This window comes from Lonchura striata, chromosome 3 (genome assembly GCF_046129695.1).
Source record: "Lonchura striata isolate bLonStr1 chromosome 3, bLonStr1.mat, whole genome shotgun sequence".
NCBI lineage: Eukaryota > Metazoa > Chordata > Aves > Passeriformes > Estrildidae > Lonchura > Lonchura striata.
In genome coordinates, this window is record NC_134605.1 from 84,449,646 (window position 1) to 84,466,729 (window position 17,084).

Here is a 17,084-nt window from a genome sequence, read left to right on the forward strand (position 1 = left end):
AGGTAGGTCTTTCAGATATTTTAAGAGCAAATAGATTGTTAGTAATTAGTTTATTTTTCTCTCCAAAGCAAGAGTTAAAGAAAATGTTAATGCATCAGTGCACTCAGTCAAAGCCCTTAATATGCTGATATCCACTACAGATATTAAAGAGCATTTGATAGAATTAACTAGGTAATTCAGTAGGAATTTTCAGAACATGCTTTCTTTCATTGAATGCTGAATGACTGTGAGCCACAGTACGACACCAACATGTAACTACCTATTTCTTTACATGGTTGGAAAGAACCAGAAAGACAGCATGTCAAACACCTAATGCAAACAGTTATTTCACTGCACATTATTTTAAATGGAAATAGGGATATTCAACGTAACTGTTAAGGCATGCAATATAAAAATCAACACGAAATCAGGACAAGCTTTAATCGGATCAACCTCCCTGGTACCTGTTTATGATGAGGTAACAGGTAACTGCTGAGCTTTATCTCTTGTTTAGACAGTAGTGGCCAACTGATGGCAAATATCTTGGTTTGATTCCCACTGCAGTGAGGCACCTCAGAAAAAATCGAATACAGCTGTGGGGCTGTATTTTGCAGGTTTGCTGACCCTTGTATGTGACTTAATCTCTAGGCTATGCTCCTCAGTTTTGCTTGCTCAGACCTCCACTAATGATGCCTCAGGCCAAAAGCATACCAGAAATACCAATCACTGCAACTGTTCTTGTGCTAACATACATGCAACTGCTTGCAACTGCAGAAATTCAGAAGGTAAATAATAGCCATGCTACATATTATTAACTATCACTGATTGCAATCTTAAGGGAATGTGCTATTATTATTAGAAACCGTTCCTAAACCAGTTCCGAGTCTGCCCCCTCATGTCTAAGTGTTCTCCTGAGCAGAGACTGGGTGTTGAAATCAAATTTCTCCATTCTAAAGAAATAGCACCCAATTTATGAGGAAAAAAAAAAAAAAAAAAACAAAACAGAAATTTTGAGACATAGTGAAAAGGATAATAATGAAAAAAACCCAAAGCATAATGAAGTAGTAGCAGGAAAAACACTTTTAGTGGCAATAGAGGACATATTATATACTTAAAGATGCCTTGCAGATCATCAAAGGAACTTCAAGCACAGAATCATTTTGAAAAACAAAATTCAACAAAACATCTTGGAATAAATAGAGGGTAGATGGTGGGAAGAGAAAAACAAAAGGCAGGCATGGTGCAACTGCATAGAGTTATTATAGGGGATTGATATTTTTGAATGTCCTAGAGTATACTGTGCAAAAGAGAAGTATATGAAGGATTAAACTCTGTAAAAAATCAGTCTATATAACAAGAAACTTTAGCAGGCCTGTGTCAAGGCAAGCTTACTTTGCCAGTCAGGTTATATGGACATTACTTGGTCAAATGGAGGAACTTACAGGAGGAGAAAAGTAGTTCTGTCCTCACTGTTGTTTTGGTTCTGCTACCCTGAAACTAACTAGACTTTCATATCACAAATTCATATATACAGCTGAAAGTAGCTTTCTGCTAGTATAAGTGAGTCAATAGAATTACTTTTACTGGCAAAGCAGTGTCTTAAAAAGCAGTAACTACTCTGACCATTCCAAATGACATGAATGACATTGTATAAAGTTCAAGGATCAAAACTGTTTCCAGCAAATCAGTGACAAAGAGAAGTAGATCTCTACTGTCCATCTATTATAACATTACCATTTTGTTAAAATGTGTTTTATTTTAGCTCTTGTTCTCAAATATAATCTAATTCATACACTCTGAGTCAAAAAGTTAGGGGGAATAAGTAGAAGTCATTTTCCATAGGTAAATATATTCTTAATTTTGTTAAAGAAAATATACAATGGTGTATTTAGAAGTCTGTATTTAGAGGCATAAAAGTCTAGACTTTTAAACAATATCTACAATGCTGTCCTTCAGGGAGGGCAGAAGGAAAAAGAAACAACATGAAAACAACTAACAACGCCTTCAACATAAGCCTCTCAAATATACTGATAAAAGGCTGTTGATTGGACTTCACAAAACCTTAGAGTGCTTCTCTTTGCTGGAACAATTCTAGACCTGAGAAGTGTCTTGTCTCCTCTAAGTCTCCAGTAATGAAACAACCTTTTCCATATTGCCTATTACATTGTAATTTTTATTGTGTTCAGTGTTTCATTATAATTACTTTCAAAAGAGATTTGCTACTGCTTAAGGTGAACTTGCCTTACTGTATTTTAAATCTTTTGTTCTCATCTTGTCCAGCACAGAGCCAAAATGCTTTTTACAGTCCCTGAACTTTATTCTGTGTTCTTCAGACTAAGGATGCCTCTATCATCTCATGCAACTGATGATTAACTTCATGTTCAAGTGTAAGCAGATTCCACATTCAACAAAGGAGAATTAAATAATCTAAAATTTATGTTCCCCAAAACAAAAAGATTAATTTGATAGGGTTTACATATTAAACATAACATCCTCCTCCAAAATTTGGGCTGCATAGGAAAATCTTATATGTCACAAGAAATGAAAAAAAAATCCTCTGCCAAAGCCCTTCATACCTTACTATTTTCAATGAATTTATCAAGAAAAAGTTGGCTATCACTTTCTTTCTTCATAGAGCTTTTCTGCTCTATGAAGGATAATAAGTCAAAATATCCTATTTAGGACTTCTAAAGTTTTGTTCTGGATCAGACCCACTGATTATTTGGCAAAACCACATGTTTAGTAGCAACAGAGGGCATTAATATAGATTAAACACTTTCCTTTATATGCATCCTTCTGCTCATGCAAAATGATGCAGCTTCTGCACAGTGCCCAGAAGTTGCTGGACATGAATTCTAACGGCATAATAGAACTACTTCACATCAGGAAAGATATAGTTTTGAGTATAAAATTTTTACTAGGTAGTTTATAATTGCCATTTAATATTTCATTGAATATTCAATTTGATGGGTGGCATCTTGAAGTACAGAACACACTGTTCAAATTTATATGCAATTACATTAAGTAACTGCTTGTAGATGAAAGCAGCTGTATGTATGTACACACTCAGTTATTAATATGTTACAATATTTTTTAAAAATATCTATAAAAATATCTGTATGAGTGTCTCTAAGTCAGATGGGTTATTTTTGCTTTTTTAATAACCATGTTCATATTATCTGTCATGTCTTGAGCTCAGACTTATAAAGAAATAAACTACTGTAGATCCATCAGAGATACCTCAGCAGAACATTAGCCACTTCTCTACAACAAGAACATAACTTAACTAAAAGCACAGTTCCAACCAAGAAGCAGCAGAAAGTGGGGAGAAAGGAAAGGGAAATTATCAACAAAAAACTCAGGTGAAACCCTACCATCTCAAAGAGGAAAATGCATTCTTAGTGCCTTTCTTCAGGCATCCTGCCCCACAAAAAAGAAAATAACAAAACTGTTACAACCACCACACTGTGTATCAATTAAAAAAGCACTATTAACTTCCATAATAATTAAACATGTACTGGACAGACTAAAATGTGATTCTGTCCTATTCCCACTCAAAGGGAGCCTATTAGTGCCTATTATTGAGCCTAAAATCTCACTCTGAAGTGGTATAATTTTTGGCTAAAAACATGGGTAGTAATGAAAAATTCTTTTGTGGAATCACCTTTTTTACACCAGTAGTATTTGATTCACATAAAATTTTGAATCAAGCTCTTGTAATTGTGAAAGTACAGAAAGCATCCATAACATGCCTGCACAATGTATGTGACAAAATACTATTTCGTTTAAATTGTAAACGTCTTAAGACTTATGTGAACCTTAATATAATATCAGAGAGAAAAAAACCTTAATGTAGTTAACCACCTTTAAAAAGCAGATGCAGCAGATTAAAGAGAGCAATGATGTGTGGCTGTTCTGTAAAAAATATATCGGTATTGATACCGTTCTGCTTTGAAATGGGTGAGAGTTTTGTTGTACTTTCTAATTTATGCCACTGCTTTATTAGCAGTCCACAGAACAAGCAAGAAACATGTAATGCTTTTTAGCAAATGATGATGAAGATTCACAACCAAGTGGTAGTTTCAAAATACTTAACACTGCAATGCTATTATCAGCATACTGAGGACTTTTGTACACAATGAACATCAGCTTGAACTAAAACAAAGGAAGTAGCCAGAAGCAGTCATAAACTCCAACACGCAATTTACATGACATACATGAATATAGGAGCAAAAATGTCTACAAATACCAAAGCAGACAAGAATGTACAAGAATGTGGAATACTCATATGAAGAAAAACAAAACTTATAAAGATCACCAGCACAGATGACAAGAAATTCATAAGTTTTTATTTGATACCTTTCTCGTTCTGGTGAATGCAAACTAGTATCTGGTCTCAAGCAGTTGGTACTAGCACTCCTAGCCCTGTCAAGGGAGGGCTGCAGTTCACTAGTGCCAGTGCATTGCATCCAATGGTAGAAGAGAAAGAAAAAGAAAACAAAGAAAGGAATACAATGTTAGATATTAACTCATAAAATAATGCTCTCTTTACAGAAATGTTGAATCACAATGATTTAATTAAGGAAAACATGAAAGGGTTGACTGGATGATAGTGTCAAGATTTGTTTAGAAAATAAAAGCAAACAAAAGGCTGCGAGAAATTTTTTTGCAAATATCATTGAAATGTTTAAAACTGAATGAGACAGAACAGCATCCACTTGTAAGAAAAGTGGAATGAGAAATACCAAACAATAAAGCTATATCCTTATTAACAGCAGTAAGTTTTAAGCCAACATAAAAGAATGTGATCCACTATATGTCATGTGAAATCCCTTTGCAGTAAAGCTCATTTATTCTTCAAAATTCATATTAGATACCAAACAAGTAGGGGGATTAATCCTCAGTATCTTACCTAACCAGTAGATCATCTCCAATTTTCGATATTCGTAAATTAAGGCAATCATGAAGGAGTGAAATATCCTGTCTAATCACGGGTTTGGTCTTAGCACATGCAGGAAGAGTTGAGCTTTGTAAATTAAAATTATTTAAACAAAATGAAAATAAATTTAACATTTAACAGAAATCTCATACATAAACAAAAGAATGTAATACAGAAAAACGTGCAACATACAATTTTAACAGTGAAGACAACTCCAACTAATTCAAAGTAGTTTGGTTTAGATTTTTGTTGTAACATAGGTGTTAATTTAAATAACTAGATTAAGTTACCTTTAGGATTTTAGCCCTTATCTCTCAGTCACAAAAATATGTGAAACATTTTGGGTTTTTTTCTTTAACAAGGGAAGTCTATTTATTTTTTAAAAAAGAAGCTAACTACTTAAAGGGGACTCTAAACACTTCTTACCTGTATAGGTTCCAATGAGTACCATTTTCTAGTAAAGGCATCTTGGGTGGTAATGTTTTATAGTGCCTAACAGAACTTCTGGATTGTGGTGGGTCAGAAAAGAACACAGGACAACACAAAAACATGCCAGAAATAAAAAGACAGGTAAAGGCAAGCCAAGACTGACCAGAACATAAAATAAATTAATAATATTCTATTGTATTGTATAACTGTAGGAGTAGAAACCTCATCTATGTTTTTCTCAAGTACTGTGACAGCTATCTGGGGGAAAAATTTTGTATTAACCCTTCACTTAATAAAGTGCATGAGCTTATGGCAATGCTAGTGCAACTCAGATGTTTTCTTGAAATGGAAGTAATATGTATTCCATTTATAGATACTTTTATTTAAAATACTCAGACTGTTTTAAGTTTATATTAAATTTACCCTTTATTTCTCTTAGTGATGCCTTACTTAGACCTGCAGAGATTTTTACCTCTTCAGTAGCTAAGCATGAAAGTTTCACTAAAGCAGGGATATATAGTATCAAATATTTAATTACGGCGGTATTAGCAACTAGGTGTTTTGAATGTGTAAGTCTTTTGGAAGTGGCATACCAGCTTCAAAATTTACCAATAATAAAATGTTATTAATTATAAGCGAATTAAAAAACCTAGGAGAATTACTACATCAGCCAACACAGCAGCACTAAGGTGTCACGTGACAACTGTCTAATATCATCATAGGTTTTAGAGAAGGAAATGTTTATTTTATCAGCCAGCTCTATCCATTGAACAAGAAAGAAATTTAAAGGCAGACAGGGGCCGCTGAATGGGAATTCTGGCCATTTAACGGCTAAGGGTTAGTAACAACATTCTAACAATTTTCCACATGCCCTATTAGGGCACAACTATGGAACTACTAGAAGAAGAACCAGCAGGCTTGAGGGTTTGCAGCAATCTGTCCTGATAGGTCATTTGATTCCTGTTGAGCCTTGGACAAAAACACAGCAGGATCAACATTAGAGACCTGGCTGTGCCACAGACAGAATAATCAATTTAACAGAGCAGCTTTGACCTTTCTTGTATGGGTTTAGTGGTCACCATTGGTGAATTCTCTATCAGAGGTCACTGCAACACTGCACAGGACAAACAAAGGAATGGCTGTCATCAGGCCAATCCTGGCATATGAGCAGATATTACCAAAGCAGGGGTAACCTAAGACATGGAATGTGGCAATCCATGTTCTATAGCATAGGTACACACCTTTCCACCATTTCTAGTTATTAATAATTGTATACAGAGCAACAGGACAGATAGCTAGGACTAGTATTCCAAACTGGTGCATTAAATTCACCATATATCTTAACTTTGTAGCTTGGACTACTAAATTTCTTTCATTTAACATGAAACCATTAACATTTCTTTCCCAGCTGAAGCTGTCTCAAGGACTAATTAAGCCTGTTCAGCAAGCTGCCTAGGAAACAAAAGATAAAGCCTTGTAAAATTTCTAACATGAATAAATGTTGGGTCACTAGAAATAAGAAGGGACAGAAGATGGCATAGAACAAATTTTTGCTGAAAATTTTTTCAAAACTGTTTTCAAAACTGTTCTTTCAAGAATGTATATTGCAAGCCTCAGGGTATTATTTGGAATTGGGGTGTATAAGTCTCAGAGTTAAATTTTAAAAAATCAATCTATTGTCATCTTTTGCTTTTATATTCATCTTCAATACATTGTATGGTCTAAGTACCATCCTGCTTCACAGTGTACCACTACTATTACTTTTTAAGGGTGAATTTTTTGGGTTTTTTGATCACAAAAATACTGTAACAATAAATGGAATAAAGAAAAAGGCAAGGAAGTGCTGTAGGCTCTAAAATCAGTATAGCTATTACCTAACTCTATTGCTGTCCTTGCAAAAAGGACACAACTTGCAAAAAGTTGTGCACAACTTTTTGCTGTGACCAAAACTGGTTTGGTAGATTTGTAAAACTGTTAGGCAAAGTGCACCAGAAGTATATAGTGCTGTATTTGCTTCATTAATTGAGACTTCAAGCAATGTCAGGAAAAATTATAATAACAATTGCAGTCTTTAAGAGGGAAAGGAGAAAGCACAGGGCTGGGGAGAGGAAAAGGAAGAAGCTACAAAAGATGGAGCAAAAGGGACATGGGGAAGAGGCAGGAAAAATTGCTATTATCTGACAATAACCAGACAAAAAATAAGTTAAATAAATTATTAAACCCTAAAATAAATATTATTATTAAACCCTAAAATTAAAATCTTGAGGAAAAAGCCTTTTTATCTTAAGTACAAGAATGAAATATTTCTATTGATAATAAAAACTTAATTTAACAGTTTCACTGATGCAGATTTTTTGGAAACTTACATATTTATTATTTTAGTTTTTATATGACTCTGCTTTAGAACAAAAACCCCATCATAGCATTTTCAATACTGCTTCAAATTTGATGAAGAAAATTAAAGCAAGCCAAGACATTTAAAAAAATAAACAGTACTTTGTAAGAGAAAATCCTAAATTAAATAAATAAATAATAGCACTAGACAATATGGTTTAACATTTGGTGATTTTAAACATTTAGCACTGACACAAAACTCTCATCAACACCCAGATCCTGCAGGGATAAAGGATAACTACCTGGCTGAATTAGTGGAATGGTTAACTACTTTAACTTCAACCTACATTTTTACTTATTGTAAATAAAAGATGTTCTAGACAATGTCATGGATTTTTAATATGGTTAACAGACATGGTGAAAAAAAAGGGTGGGGGAGCAGACTTTGATTTTTCAGATAAAGATATTTCAGTCCTGTTTGGTTTCACAACACTGGAAAGTGGTAAGACAGGGAACTCCTAGCTTTGGAACAAGCAATTAATGAAGACTGAAGATGGGCCCAAACTACAAAGTTTACATGAGAAAATTTTTGGATGTAAAACCAAGTAATACAAAACCCCTCAAATCTGGGACTTCCAGTAAGCCCTCGTACATCAGTATTTATTCCTCTGCAAGTGACTAAATCAGCATGAGATTAGGTGTCACAACAAGCAAAGATTGTTTAATTGTGCATGGCTGTTATACAAACATAAAAATGCAAATAAAAGAAAACAAAATCAACTAAAAAAAATAATGTTTGAAATTATTACAATACTGTCATGCATTGGGAGATCAGGACTTTCATGACTAAACAGAAAATCTACCACAAAATACAACTGCAAAACCAAAGTTCCTTCAACTCCTTTAATCCTTACTACTGAGGTTCAAAAACAGATACACACATCTGAATCTAAATTAAAACAGACAAAAAAGAACAACTGACATCTGGATCACAGTGAACTTGGAAGTTCTTTACATACTGGGACTAAATACCACCATGGGAAAACGTTGGGCACACAAAGTACGCAGAACTAACCAGATGTGTTCATGATTCCCACACTCCTGTATTTACCTGATGGTATGTAGGCACTCTGCACTTCTTCCTCGCTTTGCTCTGGGCAGCATAAGAAGCTCACTGCACAGACAGGATGGGTGGTGAGTGAAACAGATATAGTTATGAAGCATTAGATGACATGGGTTATGCCAATGATAAGCAAATGAAAACGTAAAAAGAAATGAGAAGCATTCACCCAGATAGATAGTCTGATAAGACTGCATGTCTCAAAAAATGTGAGTTAAAAAATGCATGTAATAGCTACACTTTCAACAAGATCATTTTAGTATGGCACCTCTTTCTGTGATATGTTTCTTTTAAATTCAGAATTACTTTTTCAGAGCTCTTCATAATGAAACAAATAACATAGAATGGCTACAGTTTTCTAATAACCTCCTGTCTCATGAACTAATTAATGGAGAACTGCTTTAGGAAAAAAAAAGAAAGATGCCTGTTTGTTTTGTGTTGGGTTTTGTGGCTTCTGAAGCTGCAAAATCATACATGTAAAAGCAGTGAAGGTTTGATAATGATTTAATGCAGATTAGTTTATGGGAAGAATAACCAGTCACCCTTTAGGGAAAATCAAAAATATACGTTCATTTGAAATATTGTGTTTGGCCAAACATAAATTCTGACTCATAGCTCTTCAAAGGCTTTTGAAATGACAATCCTAAAGAAACAAACAAAAAAGCTAATCAGCCATCAGACTTTTTGTTTCGTATTCTTTCAAACTGAGGATAATCAGCCATCTATTCTATTTTTATTATAAGCAAACACATACTATAGCCAGCAAGATGGTAAAATTAATGCATATTTATGCCTATGGTAAATATGACTATGATATGAAATATTCCTTGAATTAAGCCTGCAGTTTTATGCATTTCAACACAATCATAAAGACCAAGCTCCAAAGCTCCTATAATTGTAAATATGAAATTAAAGGTAAGCTTCATGGAAACATGCTAATTTTAAAAGAAGCAGGGAATCCCATGAAGTACTATGGCAAAAAAAAAAAAAAAAAAGAAGAGAGAAAATATTACAAAACAGATAAAGCAGCAGTTGTTCAACGTGTTTCACACTTCATGTCATTATAAAATGATGTATTTCATTGATACACTATAGGTATTATTTAGCTAAAATTTCTAAACAGGGCAGCTTGAAATAATGGCTTGTGAGTGATTTAAGATTCAATTACATCTGGAGCCACTAGCTTGATGCAACAATATGTACTAGAGTTGAATTTAATTTTAAAATTTTCTTTCTAAGCCAAATTTCTATTCATAACCTCAGAGGACTGGCAGAATTTATATGCATGTTTCCAAATTACAAACAACTATGGATTTTAGGAAAAAAGTTACTATTTTCTTTAGACCTGCGAAGTAGATGCATAGTCCACATTAAATCATTGGGTACTCTGTTAATATTTACTTTCCTTAGCCAAAAAGTATCTATTGTAATTGGCCCAATGCAAACACTAATACAAAAAGTAATCCTGAAAAGTGATATAAAATAACAAATCCACCATGAAATCTTCTAGTTAAAAAATAATCCATCAAGATGATTACCATTATTGTGGGAATATGCAGTTCTCTGATAAATTAAGTCTGTTTTGGGAGATATTTAAAGTAGAGATTACTATTCTCAAACAAATATTTTCAACACACATATTTAGCAGATTTTACTTAGGAATAGAAGAAACACAAAAAAAAAAAAAAGGAAAAGTGCCATGGTCTTGAAAATTGGGCAATGATTTCCTAATAAAAAGCTTTTCCTAACAGTTTATATATATTCATATATATGTATATATATATATATATATAAATATATATAAAACTGTTGAAGTGGACAAATAAGTTCCACTGGAAACTTATTAACAGATGCTTCTGTAAGAGAGTGATAATGACTGTTTTTACAAAGACCTATATTATTATTTAATATTGATTTTGAACCATTAACGGATCTTTGAAAAAATTATTGAAACTAATCAACAGCTGTAATTTCTGGCATGCAATTATTGGGTAATTCCTCAGCTCTCAAGACAAGTTTACATTAGATATCTATGTGTTTGGGTGAAGGGTTCAGTAAATGCACAACACATAATATCTACACTACTCTTGATACTAATCCATAATATGTAATGAAATTGGGTTTTGTTAATTGTTGGATGAAACAGAGGATCTTTCTCAACAAAATCTGGTTTGCATCTTTCCTATGATAATATTCTTTTGTACTGAAAGGTGGAAAAACCTGCCAGAATTAAACAGACTTCACAACTGATGAAATCTGGAGGAAAAGTCGAAAAGGAAAATGGGGAAAAGGAGACCAGGGCACATGAGATTATTATTCAAGACAATAGGTACTTGGCCCCATCTTTAAATCCTACAAATTAGCCACCTACATGCTTCATGTCTGACCTTGAAACTTCCAAAAAAATTTTGTGAACACTGAAAAGAATGGAAGACTGAACAAATACAGCAGCCCATTCCTCATCCCCAAGAAAGGCTCAGTGTAAACCCAGCTCCTCTTCAACCATCATCCATTCATGTATCACCAGTTATGTTCAGGTTTGAAGCTTTACTAAAAGAGAAATTTCTAGACAGCTGTCTATATTTATACTGAAAAAAGCTACTTTTCTCTTCAAATCTTCAAAAGCCATTTCTCTTCAAATATGATGAATAAGAAATCAATTCAACAAATATCTTCAGGAATCTTTTGAATATATCACTGCCCAAAATAAATAATAACAGAAAAAAATTGCAACAAGTAGACATTACTTGAATTAGCCTAACTACAAATCTGACTACTATATTTAAAAACAATTTTAATTCACCTCTGATGGAAAATCCTGTACAAAAAATCCTACTTAGTCAACTGTGTACATATTTCTTGCCTATTTGAATTTTTAAATGTATGAGACAACCCAGTAATTCCCACACCTATGTTACCATTCTATGTTACAAAGGCAAAACAGGCAACGTATATACAATCATATACAAAACTGAACTAGCTTAACTGCAAGAGCCATCTGTTATTCAGTCTTTTTATGGTTTAACGTTTACATTTTTTTCACATCACTACAAAATGTATTTACTGGATTATAGGGAAAGATTTTGTTATACTTAGTTCTACAAGTAGTTAGTTACTGCCAAGGAAGAAAATCAAAGACATTACTATGACAATTGATCTGATCTAAATGGTAAGTTTGCTATTATAGTCTAGCTATAGGATTTTTTAAAGTAAAGAGCATCCCATAAAGATTAATAATCTATGTGACTTTCATCATTATTTTTCACAACTGCTGAGCTGAAATACCTTTCTAAGTTTTTTATGCAGTATAAACTAAAAAGAAATTCTCATTTCTTCCATTTCATTAGAATATAGACACTTGAAACAGTGCCTACGAGGGGAGGCCAAGCGTTCTTTGAGTGTAGCTACTCCGTGTATTACAGGGAGAGGTGTAATTTTTGCACACTACAGCTGGCACTGCAACTATCCTTACTATGCCTGGGTAATGAACAAAGTTCACCAGAATGTTACATAAGATTTTGGGAGACTGCACCTGTAGGTGTTCAACATTTATAACCATATGCATCCAAACCAGCATGCATCCAGCTCCCAGCTAGGAAGAATTAATGTTTGGTATTTTGCTGGCTAGCACCACTGGTAAATTCTGGTATTACAAATAGAGCTAGGGCATACATGAAGATGCATGGCTTTCTAGCAAAAATCTCTGGGCTTCATTTGGGAAAAAGCAATGGAATAACTAGGAAAAACAGACAGGAATCATTTGTCTAGATACCTGCACTTACTGTCAACCCAGTAAACAGTTTTACTAAAAAAAAAAAAGTAAAGATAATTTAACAGTGACACTATATCTATCAGTTATTCTTTCCCTTCCCCATTGCTATCAGTCACATTTCTAATGAAAATTTGAAAATTAGGCAAACTGACAACATTTCTAAACTTTTTTCCATGTTCAGGCTGACAATGTACCTTTCTTGATCAGACAAATACTGACTATCCATCTCTCTGGATCTGTAATCAACTGGAGTTCTGGAGGCATCATGGTGTCTAGTTGGAGAACGTGATCTTCTCATCTGATGAATTTCATCTAAACTCCTGAAAAGCAGAAATATGTATGACAATCTTGTTCTGTCAGGAATAACAATGGATCACAGTACAAGTTGGTGGAAGGAAGTTTTTAATCATAAGTTAATAATACATTATTTCTGAAAGAATGACATTAAAAAATATGCAATTTATACATGCCATTATTATCCTACAAATATTCTTAAGTGACTTCATACAAGATTTGGCCACTGACTGAAAAAAAATTCCAAACTTATGTACTAGTTATGGTACACAGATGATGAGTCACAGAGAAAATATGAGTAAAAGGAGGTAAGTCTTACAAAGTTATGATTCATCCCATGAGTGCTCTTGAGTGAATAATAAAAGCACATATCAAGTTCAAATACTGCACTAATAAATTTAGGTAGAAGAAACAAGCTTTAAAATTGTGAAAAATTCCCGCACAAGAGAAGTTAATAATGATACAAACAATTATACAAACGTGGAAGCACGCTGAGTTTGACTTTCACTTGTGATGCCTACCTCTGTAATGGCACATTTGGTAAACGTGAACGGGGCCTGCCCTGATCGTCACCACGGTGAGGAGACACAGAACGTGAACGATGATGTGTTGTTGCTCTTTGCTGTTCTGGCACAGTTAGCGTTGTGGATTTACTTTCTCTAGTGCTAGGCCTATAACCTACTGGCAAGAGGGTAACAAAAGGCAGTTAGAGAATAAAGGTCTGGCTTTAGAAAGAATTCAGATGGCTAGTCTCCCAGGAGTAGCTATCCAAATGCTTACACAACTTTCAGGTCATCGTTCAGCTGTTGTACATCCCGATGTATCATGCAGAATAAATCACTAGCATTACCTTTAAATGTCTACATGTACAGAGACTGAAAAAATGAGACATCTTGGTGTACTGGAAGATGTGGAGCAGTTTTCTTACTTGGGGAAGAATATTCTGGGTATTTTGTGTATATAAGAAAATATTTGAAAGTAATCTAAACATGCATGTTTACCTCCTCTAAAAAATGGAGAAATCATACTTGCATACAACAGCACAGACTCACACGAGGCTGCTCATATATAAAGCATCTTTCTGCTCTTGCTTCAGTTATTCTCCTACTGATCTTGGCCAAAGCCACCTAGTAAAAATACTACCAGGATTTAGAGTATATTGTACTGAATATTGGGTATTGCATACTGTACAGAATATGTTTTCCAAATATTGTGGTTAGGTGGCAAAATTTCTCACAGTATTTTTAAATAGGATTAAAAAAACCCCAGTAGAATGTTAGCACATTTTCAATATTTCGATATTGTTGTGCCTTTTTCTATGTAGCACACTCTTTGCCTTGTTATACATTTTGGCTCCTGTCCTAAAACAGACAATGAAGCTCAGTAAGACAACAGTTTTCAAAAGGTACCTGTTATCTTTCCAAAAGGAGATCTGCTCAGACTTCACTTGTTCATTTCCAGACACTTAAATGAGATTACAAGAATCCCTTGACAGAAAATCCCTTAATAATATAGAAAGTCATTCCTTAAATCATCCTTTAATCACTTTACAAATTCTTGCTTAGGTATCGAAATAATAATTTTTCTTCTTCTCTGAATTTGTCTAGAATTAAAGTTACTGTAATGTGTGATCTTGTTCAGCTAAAAAAACAGCCTCTATCAGAAGTCTTCTTTTCATGAAGGAAAAGACTCTTTGTCACCCAATTGTCAATTGAAGAAATTTAATAAATTAAATAAATTGCACTTTTTATGGCTCTCACTACAGGGTTTTAACTTTGGGTTTTTTTCATATTTTTCATAATTTGTATAATTATTTTAGTTCTCCTCTGGTCTTCTACCAAATTACAAACAGTCCCTATTTCAAAAGTGTGCCCAGTAAGCAGAGTCTGCATGAGGCTTGATCAGGCATTCAATGACATTTAATAACTGCAAGTTTGAACCCTGACCACAAACATCAAAGCAGCATTCACACTTTTTTCCCCAAATATGTAAGAGTTTACCATTGCATTCTAATGGCCTCTGAAACTTGACAACATGCATGAAACTATCTACTGGAGTTTGTCAACCTTTTAACAAAGTAGGACTCCAATGTTCTGCAGGTTTTGATATTCTGTGATGCTGGAGTACCCTACCTGCCAAAAAAGTTTCAGAATTCTGTAATAAAATTATAAAGAAACATGAGGATCACCCTGATTTCAGGGTGCAAATTTTGAAGCAAAAGGGGGACTCCCTCAGGAGTTCAATAAATATTCACTAATCAGGATTTCTGCAGAAATTGTCTAGGTCTTTTGTGAGAGGAAGCAAATATATGACAAAAGGTTGATGTGTTCTCTTTCGCAGGAGAACTAAATCTAACATGTATTTTCAAAAAGATAATTCATTTTACAAATAAGCTTGTGTTACAAAAAATTGTGCCATCTCTATTAGTAGGAAGAGCATTAGGCAATTGTACTAAAGCACATACAACTTAGGTTTAAAAAATGAAATATAAATTTAAACTTAAAATATATTTCTAGAGCATTTCTAGTCTCCCTAAAAAAATCTGCACATAGGATTATCCTGTAAACTCAGCAGTCTAGTACAGAAAGATGATTTTATATTATATACTTTGCACAGCCAAGCTATCTCGGGAACAATACCTGAAACTTATGCAGTCTGTGTACATAAAGCTTACAGAAGAGAGGCAGTAATTCACACTTATACCAAGTATTAATTTAAGAATTGTCAAACTGGTCACATCACACCCACACCTTCAGTGACCATGACAGTGACAGCAACAGTAACATTTCCTCATACCCTCAAATACAGAGGCTCTGTGTTTTTCAGGGTGAACAGAGAAAAATTTTGCATGGACCAGCATGATAGCAGCAACCAAGCTGATGGTAATTTATGCAGAAGTTTCTCAGTTGCTCACAGGAAACTGTCAGGTGTGACAGGAAATGAATATAGATGGATGATGAAAATGGATCTAGCAAATGTTTGATACCAGAATTATATTATTTTTTCTTAAAGACAATACAGACAAGGAAAAGGTAATGTATGTCACCCTGCTGCTACAGGAGGAAGGCAGATACATTTATACAGGTTACATGTGACAGAAAATAAATTGCTCTGAAGAGTTACTCCTAGAATAAGCAATGCAGCTTTTTAAAAATAGCACTGGGGATATTGCCAACTGTATATCAGTTTTTTTTGGGTTTGTTTTTAATTAAAGAAATTACTGAAGCTTTGGTTAAACAGATTGGTCTCAAAATATGTTGAGATTTTATTAAAACATTCACTGACCCTTATGGAACACTGGGCTGCCCAGTACAATACAGACACAGAGTGGCTGGTGTAAGAGCAGCTCAGGATCACAGACTTACGTAAGAGACTTGAGCATGTCTCATATATGCAGAGGTAGAGAGACTTAAAAGAATATTTTCTTCATGTAAACAGATGTCAGCATGCCACAAAAACCCTATCCAAATCATTTTTGTTAATCCTCAGCTTCAAATGAAAGTTACTTTCAGCTGTTGATATAAACTTTTATGAACATATATAAGAACTGATTGAAAAAAGGATATGTATATCACTGCAGGGTACTACTAATAATAAGGATGGTATAATTACATGAAAGTTAAGATTCAATAATTAGTGATATAACAAGGGAAAAATACTTTTCTTAAAACATTTTGGAATTTATTAAAGTACTACTATTTATGATGTAACAATCTTTACTTCCACTGACAAGAAGTTATTCTTTGCTGCTGCTGATACTTCTAGAAAATAGTTTTCTTTGTTACTAAATTCTAATACTGCATTTGCCTTAGCAATTGGTAAAGCATTTGAAACTATAGTTTTCTGTATTTTCAATGTTATTTAAATTAGCAAAACTATTTTCCTTCATGCATTTAGCTTGCATGGAGATGAAATTTTGTGGTTTTACATTTTGCAGTTATGTGTTTATTTATTAGAAAATGAGTAATAACCTTTGGTGGCTAAAAAACTTCCTTTTTTTTTTTTTTTTTTTTTTTTTTTTTTTCTCAATACTTCAGAAAAAAGGGAAAATTTATAACTTTCAGGAAGATTCTGCCTGACTAACCTATCTCCTTCTATGAAAAGGTCACTATCTTATTGGAAGAGGGAAAGGCTGTGGATGTTGTTTACTTTAAATTATTAAAATCTTGCACACTCTTTCCCCAGGATTCTCCTGGAGAAACTGGCAGCCTACAGTT

The 17,084-nt window shown here is 33.8% G+C and overlaps 1 protein-coding gene across 34 annotated transcripts in view; it reads right to left on the reverse strand.

Annotated features, from left to right (window-relative positions):
• Positions 1–17,084, reverse strand: part of RIMS1 (regulating synaptic membrane exocytosis 1) — a 417,183-nt gene that overhangs the window by 345,569 nt on the left and 54,530 nt on the right. For 14 of the 34 annotated variants that reach the window (XR_002467639.3, XR_002467641.3, XR_002467637.3 and 11 more), the window contains 4 exons: positions 13,389–13,548; positions 12,768–12,893; positions 8,793–8,855; positions 4,339–4,428 (listed from right to left, as the gene is read on the reverse strand). Coding sequence is in view for 30 of the 34 variants with exons in the window: in XM_077782342.1 (XP_077638468.1) it covers positions 4,339–4,428; positions 8,793–8,855; positions 12,768–12,893; positions 13,389–13,548 (439 nt within the window). In the remaining 4 variants the exon portion in view is untranslated. The remainder of the gene's footprint in view (positions 1–4,338; positions 4,429–8,792; positions 8,856–12,767; positions 12,894–13,388; positions 13,549–17,084) is intronic. The other 20 variants (XM_021553978.3, XM_021553902.3, XM_021553891.3 and 17 more) reach the window with 5 other exon arrangements.